Source organism: Chinchilla lanigera, unplaced genomic scaffold (assembly GCF_000276665.1).
Source record: "Chinchilla lanigera isolate Chin_1 unplaced genomic scaffold, ChiLan1.0 scaffold00082, whole genome shotgun sequence".
Classification (NCBI taxonomy): Eukaryota; Metazoa; Chordata; class Mammalia; order Rodentia; family Chinchillidae; genus Chinchilla; species Chinchilla lanigera.
The window spans coordinates 2,433,335-2,455,719 of NW_004955483.1; the positions used below are offsets into that span (position 1 = coordinate 2,433,335).

The 22,385-nt window shown below is 44.1% G+C and overlaps 1 protein-coding gene across 3 annotated transcripts in view; it reads left to right on the forward strand.

Moving 5' to 3' along the window:
• Positions 1-22,385, forward strand: part of Kiaa0319 (KIAA0319 ortholog) — a 59,150-nt gene that overhangs the window by 29,274 nt on the left and 7,491 nt on the right. For all 3 annotated transcript variants that reach the window (XM_013503840.1, XM_005403369.2, XM_005403370.2), the window contains exons 10-17: positions 2,093-2,321; positions 5,270-5,393; positions 6,514-6,646; positions 7,542-7,690; positions 10,591-10,742; positions 12,404-12,542; positions 13,182-13,341; positions 21,791-21,933. In XM_013503840.1, coding sequence (XP_013359294.1) covers positions 2,093-2,321; positions 5,270-5,393; positions 6,514-6,646; positions 7,542-7,690; positions 10,591-10,742; positions 12,404-12,542; positions 13,182-13,341; positions 21,791-21,933 — 1,229 coding nt within the window. The remainder of the gene's footprint in view (positions 1-2,092; positions 2,322-5,269; positions 5,394-6,513; positions 6,647-7,541; positions 7,691-10,590; positions 10,743-12,403; positions 12,543-13,181; positions 13,342-21,790; positions 21,934-22,385) is intronic.

A 22,385-nucleotide genomic window follows, 5' to 3' on the forward strand; every position in this document is an offset into this window, starting at 1 on the left:
GACTAGCAACAAAGTCTGCCTCTTCAGAGTCAAGGTCCGGTACAGGTGTATGATTGTCTGCTAATTACATAATTATTTGAATCTTTTCCTTTTTACAACTTTTGAAGGTCTAACTGAAGTACAGTATGCTGTGCATACTTAAAGGATAATATTTGATGTATTTTGACACAGGTGTTTACCTGTGAAACCATCACCTTAATTGAAATAATATACATTCTCATTGCCCCCCAGATCCCTCATGCCCCTTTCCTGGGCATCTTTGCCTGCACTCATCCTCAGGCAAGAACTGCTTTCTGTCACTGTGAATTATTCTGTCAGTGCTGTCTTTAGAACTTGTATTAATGGAAACATACAGTGTTTACTACTGTTTGCCTGGTTTCCCCCATTCAGCAAATGACTGAGGTTCATTGATGCTGTTGTCTGGATCAGTACTTCGTTCCCTTGGTGTTGGATCCTATTTCAGTGTGTGGGGTAAAGGGGAAGGAGGACTTTCTGAACTTACGTACTCCCTTGCCTGTAGAAGGTAGACACCCTGAAGGTTTGTGAATGATTGTGAGGGGAATGAATAGGAAGACAGTTCCTTTGGAAGCTGAGCATAAGGTACAGATATTACCTGGTAACAGAATCCAGCCAGGTGTGTGTATATTCCTCATTCTTCTTTTTGCCGTAGCCAATGTGATATCAAAGTGGGAAGAGAAAGCAGTTTGCCGTGAATATCAAGCTATGGAATAGTCTGCAACATCATGTAGGATACTATAGTGATACAGTATAGTTTCTTAGTTCAGCCTTGCTGTTTAACATTTGAATGTCCTCATGGTAAAATTTTGGAGTACAAGTAGGATTTTTGGGTTGGAGGTATGTATGTTTTAAAGACATCTGATACATTTACTAAATTCTTACCAACTTTTTCATCTGAGAACTTTGCTAATATGGATTTGTGGGAACTTTCTGATAGAAAAAGTCCAAGGAGACTTCAAAAAAGATATTGTGAAGATTATTTCTCTAGCACTTCATTGAGGTAAATTTATATATGGTGATATGCCACTTTATTCGATGCTTTTATTCATTTTCATTTGATAGCTTTTCTCTGTGTATTTGAGTCAGGTTTCTGCTGCTAGCCCAGGAAGAAATTCCCTGGAGACTGTCCTGACTCAGCCTGACTGAGAAGGAAGGGCCCTGTACTAGAAGTACTAGATGTTAGGAGCTGAGCAGTGTGGAGTGTGGCCTTCGATTGTGTTGCTTGTGCAGGATGGCGTGACAGGAAGCCCAGCACGCAGAGGCACCCCATGCACCTGCTTTCCCTCGGGCCGCCCTTTCCTGGAGCTTCATTCTCACCCTGTTCTTTACACTATTTAGCAACCACCCTTGCACCCGCTGCCGCTGCCCTCTTCCACCCTGAAGCGCAGCGTGGCCTTTGGTGATTTCACTGTTCTCCTTTTGCACCAGGAACCCATTTGCTACCAGAGGGCCAGTGGGGTTTACTTTTCTATTTGAGGGTTGAACATCAGTTCACACTTGAAATCATTTTATCTGAGAAATTGTTTTTTGTATCAGGAATCAAACTCAGGACCTTGTGCTTGCCAGGCAGGCGCTGTGTTGCTGAGCTATAGCCCCGGCCCCTTGAAATTGTTTAATCTTAAAATTTCTTTCAAAGAATCTTGATGATACAATAAGTCCTCTAGAAAAGAACTTAAAAATTAAAAGCTGTGCGGCTGAAAATTCATGTCCTGTGCCCTGTCTCTGAATGCCCAAGCCTGAAGGCAGAACCTACCCTGGTAACACTCTTCATCTTAGCTGTTAGAGGGCCGTGGCTTCCGTGTTAGCGGAGGGTAGTTTCTCCACCCAGCATCTCAAAGACCGCATGGAATTCCATAAAGGTTAAGCTTCAGTGTGAGTATGTTCTGACTTACAAATAAATTAAGCAAGCAGCAAAGCAGACAAAAATATCCCCAAGTCTGTGTGCTTTTCTCAGCTTCATCCTCAAGTCTCTGTCTATACCTCTTCTGAAAACTGAACCATGAACAGGCTAACCTGACTGCTCTCCTTAGGACTGGGCATGTTCTTGCAATGGAACCACTTCTTCTTTTTGTAGGTTGACTGTTGCAGACTCAGATGGGGCCACTAGCTCCACGACTGCCACCCTGATAGTCAACAGTGCTGTGGACCATCCGCCCGTTGCCAATGCAGGATCAAATCAGACCATCACTTTGCCCCAAAATGCCATCACCTTGAACGGGAACCAGAGCAGTGATGATCACCAGATTGTGCTCTATGAGTGGTCCCTGGGCCCTGGCAGTGAGAGCAAAGAGGTGGCCATGCAGGCAAGTTCCCCAGCCTGCCTACGGAATTTCATTGTCTCTCACATCTGTCTGTCTGTGTGTCTATCTGTCTATCCATCCATCCGTCTATCCACCCATCCACCCATCCATCCATCCACCCATCCATGCATTCATCCATGTTTCTCTCAGTCATATATTAGTTTGGGGGCAATTATAAAAAGTCTATTTTGTAAGATTTTCTGTTAGATGTTTAAACTAACAGAGGAGGGCCGGGGATATAGCTCAGTGGCATAAGCGCCTGCCTGGCAGGTGCAAGGTCCTGAGTTCGGTTCCTGATACCAATAAATAAATAAACAAACAAACAGAGCAACTGAACACACAAATTTTCTAAGTTTACAGTATATCCCTTTCCCATCCTTAATTAGACAAGCACAGAACACCAACCAAAGTGACCTTGTGTTGACAGCTAGATCTTGAAATCAGGTTTCAAGAAGTCTGACCCAACAGTTGTTAGACAAATATTCTGTGACTGAAAGGAACCTTAGAAATAGTGTAACTAGGGACTGGGGATTTAGCTCAGCGGCAAAAGCGCCTGCCTGGCAAGCGCAAGGTTGTGAGTTCGGTTCCCGGTACTGGAGAAAAACCAAAAAAAAAAAAAGAAATAGTGTAACTAAATTTCATTATAAGAAAATTATGTCATTTTGTTTTTCATATTTTATATTTATTTATTTTGTTGTTTTGAGACAGTGTCTCTCAATGTAGTTCATGGTGACCTTGAACTCATTACAGAGCCCAGGCTGACCTCAAACTCACAGCAGTCCTTCTGCCTCAACCTCCTGGGTGCTGGGATTACAGGTGTGCACTGCCATACCTGGCCTTGTTTCCCCTATTTTAGAAACTCTATGCTATCTTGTTTCTCTCTCTTTCTCTCTCACTTGTTTTTGTCACTGAGGGTTGAACCCGCTGCTCTTGCACTGAGTTACACCCTTAGATACTTTTAACACCCTTAGACACTTAATTTTGAGTCAGGGTTTGCTAAGTGGCTAAATTGCCCAGGCTGAACTCAAGCTTGTGATCCTCCTGCCTTAGCTTCCCAGGGTGATCTGACTGCAGGCATGCAACATGACCCTCAGCTCTAGTGAATTCTTCTTAAGAGTTTCTTCATAGCTATATTTTGACTTGCTCAAACCTTTTAAATATATTTGCCTAATACCTAATAACTTTGAAACCTTTGCTCTATGTGTACATGTGGGTGAGCTGTTTACTTATACTTTGTGGTATCTATAACGAATGCCTGAGATAATCAACCTATAAAGCGAAATTTTTTATTTTGGCTTACGGTGTCAGGGGTCTCAGTCTGTGGTCATTTGGCCCTGTGGCAAGAGAACACATCTCAGCAATGTAGGAACCAGGTGAAGGAGTACAAAGTCACTCTCACCCGTGGTAGCCAGCAAGCAAGAGGAAGATGAAGCCAGCAGGGTGGCCCAGTCCTCCTCTAGGGTGCCTCCATGACCAGAAGACCTCCCACTAGGTTCTCCTTCTGATGTGTCCACAGCCTTGATCTCGAGCCCTGGAGAAAGCAGGAGAAGGAGAGGGGGCGGGGGAGAGGGAGGGAGGGGCATCTTCTTTTAAAGTTCTTAAAAGCCTTTCTGCATTTCAAATTTTAGAAGCTGCTCTTATGACAACACAATTGATTTATCAACTTTCTTTGTCAATTTTCCATCAAAACTTTAAGAAATAACATGCAGACAGATTTCTCTGTAGACAACCTTGCGATCTATAAAAGTAAAGAAATTGTAACAGGATTTCAAATTAAAAGGCTCTTTTGAGGCTGGAGACTTTCAGCATAAGCAGTAGTTGGAACTATTCCCACCAGCAGCATAGCAGCAACAAGGAAGGAGGGAGGGAGGGAGGGAGGGAGGGGGAGGATTTTGGCCTCAGTTTAAAAAGAAAAGTTATTTTTCATTACAAAAGTAATACACGAACAAAAAAGTAGAACCAAAAACTGGTGCAAATAAGTTCTGGTAAGGTAAAAATATACCTTGACCACCAGTGTCCTCCATGTTCCTGCCTACAAATAATCACTTAGCTCATTTTCAGATGTGTGCCCTGGAATCCTTTGTTTGTTTGTGTGTGTGTGTGTGTGTGTGTGTGTGTGTCTGTTTGTATGTAAAGCAGTACCTATCACAAGTGTATGTGTTATTCTGCAGCCCTCTATTTTGGCTTAGTATGTGTCTGACGTTTTTCATATCAGTGTCTATAAACCTACTCAGTTCTTTTAAGCTTCATATATTTATTGGTCCTCCAGAGTGAACCTGAGCCCTGCACGTGCCATCTACATGCTCTACCCCGAGACATACCCCAGTCTGAACTTCTCGCTTTGGAACTGGCTTCCATAGTGTATCCCAGGAATGTGGCCCCTTTCTTGATAGGCATTTAGTTCGTTTCAATTTCTCACTGTTACAGACTGCCTCAGTCGCCCCCTGAGTGCAGTGAGCCTCCTGTACATTTCTTTAGAGGAGATACTGAGAAGGGGAGTTGTGGCTGAAGAAAGTTCTCATTTTGCTGAGCGTAGTGGCTCACGCCTGTAATCCCAGCACTCAGGAGGCAGAGGCAGGAGGATCCTTGCAAGTTCGAGACCAGCCTGGGCTACAAAGTGAGCTCAAGGCCAGCCTGAACTGCATAATGAGACCCTGTCTCAAAAAGACAAAAAAAAAAAAAAAAAAAAGAAGGTTCTCATTTTGCACTTTAATATTTGTTGCCGTGTTGGCTTCTGAAAAGGCTGTGTGAATTTTCATTCCATCAGGACTGTGAGAGCACATGATGGAATTTAAATTACATTTTCCTGGGTTCCCACATACTTTATCTTCGTCAGGGTCTCTGTGTGGAGTAAAAATCATCAGTTTGTGTTGTCATGCTTTCTACCTGTGCTGCTTTCACACTGCTCTTCCGTTTTGCTTTCCTCTTTCCTGTCGTCTGCTCTTGTACAGGGAGCGGGGACCCCGTACCTGCACGTGTCTGCAATGCAGGAAGGGGAATACACGTTTCAGCTGATGGTGACAGATTCTTCAGGACAGCAGTCCACGGCGGAGGTCGCCGTGATTGTGCAGCCTGGTAGGTGAAGTGGAAATGAGATTTGGTCCCCAAGATGAAATAATGGGGCCTCTGGCTTCAGATCCATCCAGTTTGGTGCTCCTGTCTCTGAGCTGTCAGGAAGCAGGACTGTGGGAGATACTGCTGCATTTAAGTACAGTTATCTTTGGGGGTTCTGAATCTCATCTTGATTGTGTCTCTAAACTGTGGCACATGGGACATAATGAGAGCCATCCTGAGTACTGCAAGTGTCCCATTGTCCCACTTTGTGACAGCAAGCCCCAGGAGACCCTGCGGAGGCTGCTAGGTGCAGCACAACATGGGGGCACTGGCTCTGGCTTAGTCTCCTATCTGTCTGCAGAGCCATGGAAACCCAGTACCCTGCCCACCACAGACTGGGGGTGCCTTCCAGGTAACAAGGCGTGGGCTTCATGGTGGCCTGTGCTTAGAGCCTTTCTACTAGATGCCAGCTAGTCCCGGTGTCCTGCGGTGGGAACAGCCTCGCCCTAGAAATGGCTTATGTATTTTTTTCACTTATTCATTTTGCATTTGTAAAAAATACTGTAACACATTTGAGTGCTGTAGTGGTGGCTGCCACAGGTTTTGACTACATGGCTTCTTTGTTTTTTAAAACAAAAGTTGTATTTATTTATAACAATAACATTATAAGTAATACTTCGTATCTTTTTCTTTCTTCAACACTTAACCCAAGTTATTTGCACATTTGCTATTTACCAGGCAGTGGGGCTTTAAAGATGACAGGAAGTCCTCCCTGCCTGAAAAAACACGTCTCTGTACATCATGTCCATTTCTTCCCGTCCTCCCTCCCTTCCTCTTTCTCTCCTCCTGTGCTTCCCCGCTCCCCTGTGTCCTGACTGAGACCCCTGAAGGTCTTCTAAAGACTCTGGCCTCATGTGCAGTGGGGCCCAGGGCCTCTTGCTGCCCATGACCCAGGTCCTGCCTGAGAATCTTCTTGGGTCAGCTGGAGACTTTCATGTTTCACCCGAAGATTCCCAATAGACACTGTTCCCTAGCAGCTACCAGGTCTCACTATGAATAATTTGCTTTTAAATCAAGGAATCGAGATTGCAGTCTGCATGCAAAGAGGGAATCCTTTCTCACACTGTTTCTGCATTCCTAGAAGACAACAGGCCTCCCGTGGCTGTGGCCGGCCCTGATAAGGAACTGGTCTTCCCAGTGGACAGTGCTATCCTGGATGGGAGCAGGAGCAGCGACGACCACGGCATTGTCTTCTACCACTGGGAGCACGTCAGGTAGTCTGTGTCAGCACAGCCGCTCTGTTCCCGACTGCACCTGAGTGACCATACCCCTTCTCTGCAGATCAAGGCTAAATACTCCGCTTGAGCTGGTCAGGATTTAAGCACATTTCTAGAAGTAACTGGGCATGATGGGAAGAATATGTCAAATGTGGATAGGCGAGATGGCCTTCCATTGACAGCAGAAGAGGTGGGCAGGGAGGTGGACGGGAGCTTTGGGGTGAGTGGTCCTGTCCTGAGTACACCAGCCTGTCCTGCAGGCACTGTGGACAGCAGAAATGCAGGGCTTAAAGGGATGCTCAGATTCCCTGATGTTCTCTGAACTTCACAGCTCAATCTCATAGCATCCTGTATCTAGTGTTTAATAGACACGCTAATCCCATTTCCTGTTTAAAGTTGAAAAACCAAGGCTTGTAGAGACCAAAGAGATCATAAGGCCTAACATTCCAGATCAGAAGAGAAGGGGCCAGGGTGCACTTCTAGGTCTTTCTGACTCCCAAGCTTACGATCTGTGACTCTTCTGTGATTCTCTTTAGGAGATGCATTGCTTGGGTCCATTTCCTCCTCCTCTATACCCCACCTAAAGGCGCATGGGGAGGTAACCTGATTTTACTCAAAGAAACAGAAGTAGTTTCCAAAATTCAATGTTCCAAAGATAGAGCATTTCACTAACAGCCCAATTAGAAAAAAATAAAAAAACAACAACAAAAATTCCTCTTCCTAGGAATGTACCAGGCTCTGCCTGAAATAGGCTTTGGCTCCTATTAACTGAGCTAGAGAATACAAGTGAATAAAGAGTTGTCTAGGAAGAGTACTTGGGAGGGCACGAATCACAGCCCTGACATATTCACAGCTGCCTGCTCCTTTTTGTTATCACTTTGGTGTTTCACAGAGGCCCCAGCGCAGTGCAGATGGCAAACGGAGACACGGCAGTAGCCACAGTGACTGGCCTCCAGGTGGGTACCCACCACTTCCGGTTAACAGTGAAGGACCAGCAGGGACTGAGTAGCATGTCCACCCTGACCGTGGCCGTGAAGAAGGGTGAGTGGCCCCGACCCAAGGAGGGCTTGGCCTGCCCCACTGTAAGCCAGGCTACCGTTATTTAAAGATGCTGGTAACGGTTTACATCTTCATAACAGAGGCCGAACTCTGCTTAATCCAGAAGCACAACCCTCGTCTACTGCTGCTAGCTGTCTTCAGATCAGCTCTGCAAAGAGACCATTTCCTTCTGTCTGTGAAGTGCATCGTCTAATAGCTATACTTCCCTCACAGTGGTGACTAAAGACCCATATCTCTATGACACTGTTGTGCTTTGCTCTCTGTGTTCCTTGGAAATTCAAGAGCAGAAATGTTTTCAAGTCCTATATTGTTTCTTACTGTGAAATCTGTTGGGTCGACTTGTGCAGTTCTGCTTTGGGTACTTGTTTCCTCATCTGAACTGTGAGCTCTTCAAGGCCCTTTGCCTCAAACATCTCTTTGTCCTCATATAGTGCAGAACTAGACCCATGAAAAACCATATTGTTGGTCAGTTGAATGAATTAATGAATGATGACTGCAACATGTTTATGCACAGGGAAGTAAAGCATGTGGCTGGCTGAAAAATTCACGTGCTAGGTTTGGGGACAGTAGAGAGGCTTGCCGGGGGCTGAGACTGAGCTCAGCAGGGAAGGGCTGTATGTGCCGTCAGTCACCATACAGTCTGGGCTTTATCCCCTGGGCAGTTAGGAGGGGCTGATGGCATTTTATCAGATTGGGGTTTTGCCCCCAAACATTTTATCGCAGAAGAATTTAACCACACATGACCGTACTGAGTACAGTCTGAACAGATCATCAGTAGCCCATCATCCAGCTGTAACAACAGTCTCTGTTTGGCCAGCCTTGATTTGTTTATCAGTTCATAGTTTATTTGGGTTGGAGCATTTTAAAACAACCCCTAAATTTTTAGCTAGAAGACTTGGATTTCTAAAAAGACGAAATGGGCCAGGGGTGTGGGTCAGTAATAGAGCATAGGCTTAGCGTGTGTGAGGCCTTAGCGCCACAAAAAAACCCAAAAACAAAAAACACAACAGATGGATGAGAAGACAGGCCCAGCGGGAGAATAGTTAGAGGGTATTTGAGGCCAACAGCGGGAAAATAGGGAGAAAAGGGATAGATCAGAAAGACAGTTGAGAGCCCAAATTCTCAGGACTTGGGAACCTAATAGATAATGGAGGGTTAGGAGGCGGGCAGCTGAGGACACCGCAGCTCTGACAGTAGCGTGGGTGTGGATGGTGTGATGATTGAAATTGTGCTTATGGAAGAGCGGGTTTGGGGGATAACATTCAGCTTTGGATATATTGAATTTATGCCAGGGCAGCCTCAGGACTGGGTTCTGGAGTTTGACATGTCCAAGACAGAAGCGAGTGGAGTCCTCAGTTCTGGTGTGGACCTACACGTATGCAGATTAAACAGAGGACTTTGGGGTTCAGTTTACGGCCAGCTTAGTTCTGTTCTTCTTAGTCTTCCTAGAATTAGGCCTCTTTAACACTAGATTAGTCATGGCAAACCTTTGAGAAACCGAGTGCCCAAAAGTGCCAAGTGCCTGCTCGGCTGCTGGGGTGATGCTGGGCAACTTGGCTCACCTTCCGACAGAGGAAGCTCTGTGTGCCCTCTGAGGCACGAGCGCCATAGGTTTGCTATTGCTGAGCCACATTCTGCTGTGCTTCCCAAATCCTACGTCTGAATGGAGAGTGGTAAATGTCTTTTTTGTGTGTGTGGTATTGGGGAAGGAACCCCAAGCCTCACACGTGCAAAGCAAGAGCCCTACTCCTGAGGTCCACCCCCAGCCCAGGGAACTGGAAGACTGGGAATAGCTCCAGTTATCTGTGGTCCAGCCGCAGTGTCTGTCCTTAGGATGACAGGGACTGGGGACCTTGGGGTGTTAACGATGCTCTAGGAGGCACCTTGGGCGGTTCCTGCCCTGTTTTCTGTCACTTGCCTTATTTTCAGGAGAATCTGGGTTACAGAGCCCTATCTGTGCAAGGGGGCACTCTCTCCTCTCCGAATGGAAGCTGTGTTTTGGTGACCGCCCATTCCAGTGCACCCCAGCCCTGCAGCTGGCCCCATCCCCCTCAGGGCGTTACCCTAGACCTGGCCTTGCATGGCCTTGTTTATTCTAACACCTCAGAGGTGTGAGAGTCTAGTTTTAACCAATTTAGCAACACTAGAAATCAAAATATTTCAGATGGTATGGACCAGTAAAAAATGACCCAGGGTGTCATTTCTTACAGATAATATCTGTATGTTTTGTCTTATTTTGCAGCACTGGGGATTGAACCCAGAACCTTCACCTTGAGCTGTACCCTAGCCCTTTTTTATTTTTTATTTTGAGACAGAGTCTCACTAAGTCACTATTTTGACTAGGCTGGACTCGAACTTGTGATCTGCCTGCCTCAGGCTCCCGGAGTGCTGGCATTACAGGCACGCACCACCATATACAGCTGGGAGTATATTTTTTATTTTATTTATTTATTTTGGTGGTATTAGGTATCAGTCCCACCCACATACATGCTAAGCAAGCACTCTACCAGTGAGCCACACTTATCCTTATCCTGGAGTATATTTTAAATAAAAGAGTTCCACTTTATAAACACTGAACATAAGTAAGATCATTATTTCCTTTTTTCCGAGGAGAGGAAAACTGTAACAACATTAGAGATTTCCCAATGTCTAGCCTGTTACTTGCTTTACCTTTTTTTATTCCAAATCATACTCAGCTGAGCATGGAGTTTTAATAAAGTCCATATGATCTTACAGATATTTGGGCCAAAAAATAACATCTTACAGACATTTCAAATTGACATATCTGCAAGATGGAGTTGTCATGGGTGTTTATGACGCATGTTCATCACCAGTGGTTTAAATCAATTTCTTTGCTTTCATTTTTGCTGTATTTGACTTAGAAAATAATAGTCCTCCCAGAGCCCAGGCTGGTGGCAGACATGTTCTTGTGCTTCCAAATAACTCCATTACTTTGGATGGTTCAAGGTCTACTGATGACCAAGGAATCGCGTCCTATCTGTGGATCCGGGATGGCCAGAGTCCGGCCGCAGGAGTGAGTACTCACAGGGAGTCTCCCCCATCTGCTTTTGTGCATTTGTGTCAGTCAGCTTGGGCCTCACGGCAGAACCCTCGGGGCTGGGTGGCTTCAACAACAGGAGTGTGTTTTCTCACAGTTTAGGAGGCTGGGAGGGCAAGACCCAGGTGCGAGGCTACCTCTGTTTCTGGTGAGGTCTCTCTTCCAGTACTTCTGTTTCCCGTGAGGACTCTCTTCCAAGCTTGCAGATGGCTGCTTTCTCACTGTGTCCTCGCCTGGCAGGGACAAAGAGGAGGTGGAGACACTAGCTCTCATCCCTAATTCCTGTGAGGACAGTTGTCCTCTCGGGTCAGGGCCCACCCTTGTGAGCTCAGTGAACCTCAGTTTACCTCCTTATGGAGTCTGTCTTTAGGCATGGTCCTGGCGGCCGAGGGACACACTGTGGTCCAGAGCAGCATTTCCAGCAGGGCCTCCTCTCCCCAGGAAGGTGGTATGTTTCTATACTGCAGTGTTCCCAGGGCTGACGGCAGCAGGCTGCTGTCAGATTTAAGCACTGCTCAGATCCTTCCAGACTTTTCTTTGCCCAGACTTTGGAGAGGGCAGCATTTCATGGCCCGGGAGGGCTTTGAAGCCAAGCCTTCTAGTGGGAAGTGTTCTGCTGCTTAGCTGTCATTCCTGTTTAGTCCAAGTGGATTCTTCCTCGTGTTCTGGTATGTGTGAAGGTCAGGGATTGCTGTGCTGCTCCGCTTCCCAGGTGCAGACAGTGAACGCGGAGATGGAAAGTGACTTTGCCAAGGTGAATGAACTCATCGTTAATCCAGACAGCGTTAAGTTTTTAGCTCCTGGAAGACACTTTGACCCCATTAGATCCCTCTGCCTTTTAAGCTGTGAATTTAAGTACAACTCCCCTCCCATTGTTGCTAAGAACTTGGGATGTGCAGATCCCCTTGGAGGTGGACCTAAGGGGAGCACAGGAAGTACAAATGCTTTGTGCTGTCTAAAGTGCTTCTAGAATTAATCCATTCAGATAGATGGTAGATCACTTTTAAGTGTAACTATAATGGGTTTCTGACCAGAACCTTGACTTTTTACTTTTCAATTTTGAGATAGGGTCTAAGTCGCTGAGTTGCCCAGGCTGGACCCAAACTTGTGGTCCTCCTGCCTCAGCCTTCCAGATTGCTGAGACTGCAGGCCTCGTCCACTGGGTCTGGCAAAGCCCCAGCTTTTTATTCCTATCCTTTCGCGTTTGCACATGCAGAGCAGGAAATGAGCTCTTCTCTCATTCTTTGGAGCATCGTGGTCCACAGAACAGTGACTTTTCTCCCCAGGCTTCTGAGTGATTTGAAAGGGTAAATATGAAATGTTTTGAGGAGACCCAAGATGACAGAATTGTAAACATCTGAAAATAAGACCCATGAGATGTATGCCTCGCCCTGGGGGTCCTTACCCAAGTCAAGCCCTCCTCTCTGTTGGATGAAACTAATCACTCAGTAATTACTAGAAGGTGCATGGTGGCCTCAGTGCGGTGGGTACCATAGGGAGGAGGTGCTGAAGGTTACTCGCCAGCCCCTTCTGCCTCCCTGACAGTCTGCACACAGGGAGGACTGGAACTGAGGTTTGGGAGTGACAAGCTGGGATGCTATGGCTGACAACTGCTTGTGAACGCTGTTATTTCACAGGATGTCATCGGTGGCTCTGACCACAGTGTGGCCCTGCAGCTCGCAAATCTGGTGGAGGGTGTCTATACTTTCCGCCTGCGAGTGACCGACACGCAGGGTGCCTCGGACACGGGCACCGCCACTGTGGAGGTGCGGCCAGGTGCGTTCGTGGGGTGTGAGCTCCCCAAGTGGGCTGCTGCTCGGGCCCTGGCTCCTGACATTGTGGCCCAGCACGGAGGCCTCCTGTGGTGGCCTGGCTTTCGCCATCACCTGCTGGGAGGCTTTTTATGAATTTTGCTGCAGTTCCCGAACAGATCCAGCCTGGTAGCTCATTAAGAAGAACTGTATCTGGCAGCAAGATTTTCTTTGCAGGACTGCTTTCCTGCCAGAATAAAAATACTCATGTGATAGGGACACAGTGATCAGTGCTGGGACTGCTGGGGTGGGTGCAGCTTCAGTAAGGGGCTGTGACGTCCCCGTGTGACCAGCCGGGCAGTGCCTATGGTGCCAGGGACAGAGCTCCCCTTCTGGTCATGGGGGACTGTGTGAGGGACCAGAGCTTGGAGTTGGTGCCGAGGCTAATTAGACACACTTGTGTATCTTCTGGGAAAGAAATGAACAGAGAACAAACTGGGACAAAACAGAAAATATCCCCCAGATAGTGGTCCCCAGGGTCTCCAAAAGAATCTCCCCTAACAGCCAGATCTAGCACAGGGTAATTGTGAACCGCATGCAGGACTTGCCCCACAGCAGCCAGCTGTGTGCTCCCAGCAACTGTCCTGCATCTCCCGTTTTGCAGACCCCAACAAGGGCGGCCTGGTGGAGCTCATCCTGCAGGTGGGCGCCGGGCAGCTGACGGAGCAGCAGAAGGACACCCTGGTGCGGCAGCTGGCCACGCTGCTGGGCGTGCTGGACTCGGACATTAGGGTGCAGAAGATCCAGGCTCACTCGGATCTGAGGTACGGACAGGCTGCCCACCCTGGGGCAGGACCTCAGCCCCCAGAGCTTCAGCCCTTCCCACATCCGGGTCAGCAGGACACCGCCCACACCTCTGCTCCTACTTGTGCATACTTTATCCCTTTCATGGGCTTTTTCTTTTCTTTTTTTTCTCAAAAGACAGAATAAGGACAGTATCATGCTAAGCCCTTCCATCAGGTTTGGTAAATGCTTGGAGATTGAAAATGCTCTGAACAAAGGACTTAAAGGACACGAGAGGGAGCTGATGTTTAGCCCTGGTATTTTCAGAGGGCATGCAAATAGCCTGGGGCTGGTGAAGACCAAGAATCACTGCCACACTTTATCTCTTATCCCTGATGCACGCTCACAGGGACTGAAGTTTCTTTCAGTGTGAAAGGTTCATTGCTTCCATTTGCTGTCTTCTGGGAATACATGCGCATGAAACTCTGGCCTTTAATTCTTACAAGGTTTTTGTATTTGCTGGGCACATACCTGTCTCCCAGCACTCAGGAGGCTGAGGCAGGAGGATTGCTTTGAGTCTGAGGCCAGCCTGTGATGCATAATGAGTTCAAGGCCAGCCTGAACTACACAGCAAGACCCTGTCTCAAAAAAACAACAAAAAAGATTTTTGGATTTAACGGAGTTTTTAGTTTTGCATTGTTATCTGACTGGGGTGAGGAGGGAGGAGAAAGAGAGAACCTGGGAATGAAAATCTACCATTCACAGCAGCTCCATTTGTGAGCTACCGTCAGCTTTTCTCCTCAGGCCAGTTTTCCAGAGAGCTGAGACTTACCTAGAAAAATACCAAAACATGTGCAAGTATTAGTATTATTTTGCAGTGCTATGGGTTGAACCCAGGGCCTGGTACATACTAGGCAAGCACTCTCCCTCTGAGCTAGATGCTCAGCTCTCTAATAGCTCTTTCTAAAGTGGGGCAGTCAGTTTTCCTTTTTTTTTTTTACTTCCTTACTAGTACATGTTTGTAGAACATAATTATTACATTCATTGTAGGAAGCTGCTACGTGTACATAACACATCTTCATTCTTTCTTTTTATTGCTTTGCTCACCTCTCCCTCCATCTCTTACTCCTCTTCCCATTGGCAAAAGTTCTACCTCATTGTTTCCTATTACCTACCTATTGCTTTGTGCTTTAGTTTATTTATAATTTGGTCTTCCACATAAAATAAACCATGTGATATTTAAGCTTGTGTGTCTGATTTATTTTGCTTAACATTACAGTCTCAACATGCATTCATTTTCTTATAAATAACTCAATCATGTCCTTCTTTATGACAGAGTAGTACTCACCGTGTGTAAATACCACAGTTTGTCTTCCTTTACCTGTTGACGGACACAGAAGCCACTTTGAAGATTTAGCTACTATGAGTTGTGTGCATGTATCACAGGAGTGTGCATGTATCACTATTATGTCTTTAACTTGGGAAGATACCTAGAAGAAGCCGGGCATAGTGGCACACACCTGTAATCCCAGCACTTGGTTTTTGTTTGTTTTTTAGACGGAGTCTTGCTTTGTAGTTTAGGCAGTCCTTGAACTTACTTTGTAGCCCAGGCTGGCCTTGAACTCCTAGTGATGTTCCTGCCTATGCCTCCTGAGTGCTGGGACCTCAGGCATGCGCCACCATGCCTGTTTTTGTTTTTTTTTTCATGATTTTTTTTTGGGGGAGTATGGGGAATTTAACTCAGGGCTTCATGCTTACCAGGCACATGCTGTGCTGCTGAGCCACGTTCCTGGCCAATCCTAGCACTTAGGAGGCTGAGGCAGGAGAATTATTGTGAGTTCAAGGTCAACCTATGCTATATAGTGAGTTCAAGGCCAGCCTGGACTACATAGTGAGACCTTGGCTCAAAACAAAAACAAAAACAAGATACCTAGAAGGGAAATAGCTGGGTCAAATGGAATTTCTATTTTCTGTTTTTTGAGGAATCTCCATATGGATGTTCATTTGTACTAGTTTATACGCCCACCAAGAATGCAGAAGAGTTTCTCTTCCTCCGTAGCCTCTCCAGCATTTTTTATTATTTGATTTCTTCATGATAGCCATTCCTTCTAGAGTAAAATGAAATCTCAGTATGTTTCAATTTGCATTTCTCTAATGGCCAGCAATGTTGAATACTTTTTCAGGTATTTATTGGCCATTTGTACTTCCAGGAAGTGTTCATTTCAGCCCAGTTTTTGATTGAACCTTTTATTTTGAAGATACTAATTTTTTTGAGGATCTTTTATTTGGCGGAGTCTAATCAATTTTATTAATCTAATCAATTTTTTGATAAGTCTAATAATTGTAGATATTAGTCCCACGCACAAGGTGTAGCTGAGAAAATTTTCCCCCATTCTGTAGGTTGTCTCTTCAGTCCGTTGATCGTTTCCTTTGCTATTCCAAAGCTTTGTAATTGGATATGATCACATTTGTGGATTTTTAATGTTATTTCTTGTGCAATTAGGGTTCTGTTCAGAATGTCCTTGCCTATGCCTATGCCTATGTCTTCAAGAGTCTTACCTATTTTATTTTCCAGCAGATTAAATGTTTCTGCTTTAATATGTAGGTCTCTGGTCCATTTTTATTTCAGTGTAGCACTTGGTGAGATATGGGGTCTAGATTCAATCTTCCGCATGGGTTTAGTCAGTTGACCTAATACCATTTGTTGCATTGGCGGGTCAGTGGTAGAATTCCAGCCTGCCCAGTACCATCTGTTAGAGGCTGTCTTTCCTTCAGTGTGTGCTTCTGGCTCCTTTGTTAAAGATCAAATGGCTGAACATGCCTGGGGTTGTTTCTGGGTCTCCTTTTCTGTTCCATTGATCTGAGTGTCTGTTTTTGTGCCAGTACCATGCTGTTCTTATCACTGGAACTTTGTAATATAACTTGAAATCCAGCGTTGTGATGCCTTTTGCTTTGTTCTTTTTGCCTAGAATTGCTTTTACTATTTTGTGTCTCTTCTGGTTCCATATGAATTTTAGGAATTTTTTGAGCATTTTTTTTCTACTTTTGTGAGGAATAATGTTGGTATTTTGATTAGGATTGCATTAAATCTGTATGTCAGTTCTGGTACTATGGCTATTGTGACAGTATTAGTACTCCTTCCCAGGAGTTATTGGTGCTAGATCTTCCCTGAAGTTCTTGTAGAATCCAGTGGTGAAGTTACCAGGTCCTTAGCTTTTCTTAGTTGGTAGATTTATTATTATTATTATTATTTCCTTTGCCTGTTATTATATTATTCAGGGTTTTTATATCTTCTTAGTTCAGTTTTGGTAATTCATATGTCTCTAGAAGTCTCCATTTCTTCTGGATTCTCCAATTTATTGGTGTACAGGTTTTCAAAGTAATTACTAATCATCTGGATTTTGGCAGAATCTGTTGTAATTTTGTAGTTTTTATTTCTAATTGTATTGATTTGTGTCTTTCCCTTTTTTTATAAGATTAAGGGTTTGTCTATTTTGTTTATTCTCCTGAAGAAGCAGTCTTTGATTCATTAATTCTCTGTATTTTTTTAGTCTCAGTTTCATTAATTTCAGCTCTGCTCCTTATAATTTCCTTTCTTGTACTAGTTTGTGTTTGGATTGTTCTTTTTTGCTAGGATGTTGAGGTGCATCCTTAGGTTGTTTATTTGAGTTTGCTCTGTTTCTCTGATGTGGGCATTCACAGCGATAAATTTCCCTCTGGTACTGCTTTCATTGTGTTGCATAGGTTCTGGTATGTTGTACTGGTATTATCATGTGATTCTAGGAACTGTCTTAATTTCTTCCTTGATTTCTTCTGAGACCCACTGATTATTCAAGAGGGTATTATATAATTTCCATGTGATTGCATAATTTTTTTTTTTTTTGTCTTTTTGAGACAGACTTTCACTGTGCAGTTCAGGCTGGCCTCGAGCTCACTTTGTAGCCCAGGCTGGCCTCGAACTCGCAACAGTCCTCCTGCCTTAGACTCCCAAGTGCTGGGATTACTGGAGTGCGCTACCACACCTGGCTTTGCATAATTTCTGTGATTTTTTTTTGCCATTGATTTCTTGTTTCATTGCACTGTGCCCTAATAATATGCATGGGATAACTTTGATTCATTTGTATTTACTTAAGCCTGCTTTATGGGACAGTTTGTGGCCTATTTTGGAGACAGTTCCCTGTGATGCTGAGAAGAATGTGTATTCTGCTTTTGGTAGTGGAGCACTCTGTAGACATCTATTAAGTCCATATGTTCAAAGGTTTGGTTCAATCCTGATATTTCCTTGTTGATTATTTTTGTCTCATTGGTGTATTTGTGACAGTGATGTATTGAGGTTGCCCATTATACTTGTGTTGATGTCTAGCTGATCTTTTTTTTTTTTTTTTTGAGACAAGGTCTCACTATGTAGTTCAGGCTGACCTTGAACTCACTGTGTAGCCCAGGCTGGCCTTGAACTCATGTCAATCCTCCTTCCTCAGCCTCCTGAGTGCTGGGATTACAGGTGTGTGCCACCATGCCTAGTTTATCTGATCTTTTATGTGCAGTAACTGGTTTTTTTTATGAAGTTGTGTGTGCTGATGTTTGGTACATGTATATTTATAGTTGTTATCTCCTGTTGAATTATTCCTTTAACCAATATGTATTGACCTTCTTTGTCTCTCTGATTAGTCTTGGCTTGAGGTCCATTTTGTCTGAAGACAGGGTAGTACTCCTGCTTGTTTTCAGGCTCTCATTATATGCAGTGTTGTTTTCAATCCTTTGGTTTTCAGTCTGTGAAAGTCTTTTGAGATAAAATGTGTTTCTTGTATATAGCATACCTCTGGATTTTGTTTTTGATCCAAACTGCCTATCTCAGTCTTTTGATTGGGAAATTGAGATCATTCACATTGAGAGTTAGTGCTGAAAGGCATTTATTTATGCTTGTGATTGCATTGTCTTCCTGTTGCTGATTCCTTTACTTAACTCACCTTGCCTGGTATATTCATTCCATTAGACTTTTTGGCATCATTGTGTCTTTTGCAGATGTCCTTCAGAACTTTTTGTCATGCTGGTTTGGTGGTCATGAATTTCTTAAGGTGCTCTTTGCCATGGAAAGACTACTTTTCCATCAAATTTGAAAGTTAGTTTTGCAGTATAAGTTCTGTTTCCTTAAAGATAGTTTTGTTTCCTTTTAGGACTTAAAACGCTTCAAGGTTCTCCTGGCCTTAAGGTTTGTGTTGAGAAGTCTCCTGTACTCCTAATGGGTTTACCTTTATATTAGGTTGTGGTTTCTCTCTAACAGCTTTTAAGATTCTGTCCTCTGGAATTTTGATTATGATGTGTTGTGGAGTTCTTTTCTGTTCATGGCTATTTCTATATACCTTATCTGTACGTTAAATTCTTTCCTTCTATTTGGAAAGTTTTCTGGTTTTAGTTCTGTAAACAGTTTTGTGGGTTTTTTTTTTTTGCCATTTTGTTGTCTTCTGACTTTTCACTAATTCTAGTCAATCTTAGCTTAGTTGTCTTTGTGCCATGTAGTAGCTATTTTCCATGTTCTCTTGTTTTTAGGTGTCTCTGAGTATAGTATATAGTCACGGGCATCAGCCCTGTCTTCTAGTATTGACACTGTCCTCACATTGGTCACTTCTGCTGTCCATATTTTAAATAGAATTTTTAATCTCCTGGGTTTCTGTTTGGTACTTTTTCCTGGACTACAATTCTTTGCTAAACTGGTCATTCATGTGTCATATAATTTTGTTTAGCTCAGCTACCTTTTCATTAGAGTCTTCTGTAAGTTCACTGATGGTTTTATTATGTCCATGATCAGTTCAGCTATATCATCTTTGAGCTCGCTGAGCACCTTATTGATCTGGTATTTTTTCTCCTCTTTTATCATTTCGCATAATTCACCTGTTTGGCTTTTCATTTCCTTCCCACCAGTGCCCCATGAATCAGATTTGGGGAGTTGTTGGAGGCATTTTGTTGCCTTGTTTTCTTGTTTCTGTTATTTTTGTTTTTGTGCTAAGGTTTGCAGGTCCATCATACTAGAAAGACTTCACTGCAAGTATGGAGATTTCTTTATTTAGTGTCTGCTTTTCAGTGGTGCACTCAGGGTGTGGCTAACTATAGATCTTTGCCTCTGTCCCAAGATCCGTTACCTCTGTTAATTTGAGAGCGGAGGTTGCAGTGACATTGACCTAGAACCTGGTTCTCCAGAAATGAACCACAGTAGTGGTGGTGACACAAACACAAACAAGACACTGGCAGACAATAAGACCCAATTAATAATAACAACTGTTCCATCCTTGCAACGGCAACAATATCAGCAGCAGTAATAGAGGTCAAAGAGAAACTGGATACCAACATACCATAAGAACCAATAGGTGCTCACTTCGTAGCACATACACGAGAAAAGAGCCAATAAAGGCTACTACTGTCCTACCCTTAACCATACATGAGATCTATACTTATAATTTATACACGGAGACAAACCAAATATTGACATACATAGATGAAATTTTTCTTACTAATAAAATATCTGAAAATCAATAAAAGCCTAAAGCTGTTTCTTTGACAGATCAATAAAGTCGCTAAACCTTTAGCAAAACTGACCAAGAAAAAAATAGAGAAGATTCAAATATACTAAAATCAGGGCTAAAAGAGGGAACATTGCAACCAACGTAATAGAAGTAAAAAAGAAATAAGAAGATACAATAAATAACCATATATCATCAAATTAGATAACCTAGATGAAACTGATAAATTCCTAGAAAGATGTAAGCTACAAAAACTCACTTAAGGAGAAACCAAAAAAATGAAGTATATTTATAACAAGTAAGGAGAATGAACTAGTAATAAAAAATTTCCCCAATATCCCAGGACCATATGACTTCACTGGTGAATTTTTTAAACTGAAGAATTAACCACAGTAATTCACAAACTTTTCTCCCACCAAAGAGGAGACAATATTTCCCAACTCAATTTGTGAAACCAGTTTTATCCTGATACCAAAACCAGACAAAGACATCAAAAGAAAACTGTGGACCAGTATAAAACCACATGATCATTTCTATGGGCACAGAGGAAGCATTTGATAAAATCTATGGTAAAAATTTGTGGGTCAGATTTTGCCCCAAAATGATGTGTTCAAGTCCTAACCCCTAGTACCTGCAAATGTGACCTTATCTGGAAACAGTCATTGCAAATGTCATTAGCTAAGATGAGGTCATACTGGAGTATCATGGTGGGAGTGCGCTCTTAACGTTACTGGTGTCTTTATAGGAAGAGGACACAGAGACGCAGGGGAGAACACACTGGGATGACACAAGCAGAGACCAGGGTGAAGCCTTCTGTCAGCCAAGAATCCCTGGTGACACCAGAGCTGCAGGCAGGGGGCACATTTTGATTTAGAATCCCAGCTCCCAGAGCTGTGACAGAAGGGATATTTCTGTTGTATTAAGCCGCCCATCTATGGCACTGTTTCATAGCAGCCCTAGGAAATGAACACAGACCTGAATAAATACTTCCCAAAACAATGTTCGAGTGGCCAGTGAGCACCGGGCATAGATGCTCATTCCCTCACCCGTTACGGAAATGTGAATCAGAATCACATGAGGTACCCCTTCACACCTGTGAGGCTGGCTAGAATCCAAAGGACAGACCATGGCAGGTGTCCCAGAGTGTGGGCAAATTGTAGGACGCTGCTGGGAATGTAAAATGGTACAGATACTGGAAAAGTTGGGCAGTTTCTCAAAATGCCAGAGAAAGAGGTACCTATGACCCACTAGCTACTCCTAGCTACATACTTGGAAAAATATATGTTCACATAAAAACCTATCTGTGGATACTCACAATACCCATTCACAATAGCCAATAAGTTCAAGCAACCTAAATATCCAGCAACTGATGAATGGACTACAAATGTGATAAATTCACACAATGGAATATTATTTGGCAATGAAAAGGAATGAAGTACTGATTAATACTACAATGCTGATTAACTTGGAAAACATCTAAATGAAAGAAACCACACGTGAGAAATGGGGAATAAGCAGTGGGTGTGGGGTATCTATTTGGAGCAATGTAAATGTTCTGAATGAGACAGTGGTGATGGATGTGCAGATTTGTGAATATATTAAAAGCTACTGAATGTTACACTTTAGGAAGAAGAATTTTGTGATATGTAGGTGATACTGCAATAAAAAGGCCAAAGGAGGGTTGGGTGCAGCTCAGTGGGAGCATGTGCTCAGCATGTAGGAGACCCAGGGTACCATCCCCACAGCACAGGAATGAATGAATGAGTGAATCAATAAAGGAAGTTACCATTTCGTGAACATGGTGTGTTTGCCCCACACCCGTTGCTCCTCGTCTGTGGAGGCCTATTTATGTGTTATCAGGTGCACTGGGGACAAACAGGACAGACACAGTTGCTGGGTTCCTTGGCCACAGACACCCTGGTGCCCTGACCCAGCGTCTGAGCCGTGTGACTTCCTCTCACTGTCTCCTCTGCAGCACGGCGATTGTGTTTTATGTCCAGAGCGGGCCGCCTTTCAAGGTGCTCAAGGCTGCCCAGGTGGCCCGGAACCTGCACAGGCGCCTCACAGAGGAGAAGGCCAACTTCCTGCTTTTCAAGGTCTTGAGGATTGACACAGCAGGTACGCCCCCTACAGGAACATCCGGGAAGCACAAGCCTTGCCAGCCAGTGGTGAGTTTTACTGGTACAGAAAGAGGTGTGACCTGCGGGCAGTTTCACCTTAGCATCCAGGGACTCGTTTTTGCTTTTATTTCTCCAGTAGGTTTCTGCTGCACACATCTGCCAGCTACTTGCCTTGGGAGGAAACTGGAGAGCAGTAATAGTCATGGGTCAAAATGAAATTATATTTAAATTTAAGATGGGGTTTTACCATATTGCTCAGGCTGTCATTGTTCTACTGGACTCAAATGATCCTCTTGCCTCAGCCTCCAGAGTAGCTGGGACTTCAAGTATGGACCAAAGCTTTTGAAAATTGAAGATGGTTTATAGGTGTCTTTCAGTTGTAGCTCTTAGGACAACAAACCCATTCACAGTTCATAGCCTTGTCCTCATCTCCTGAGTCATAGGAGTAAA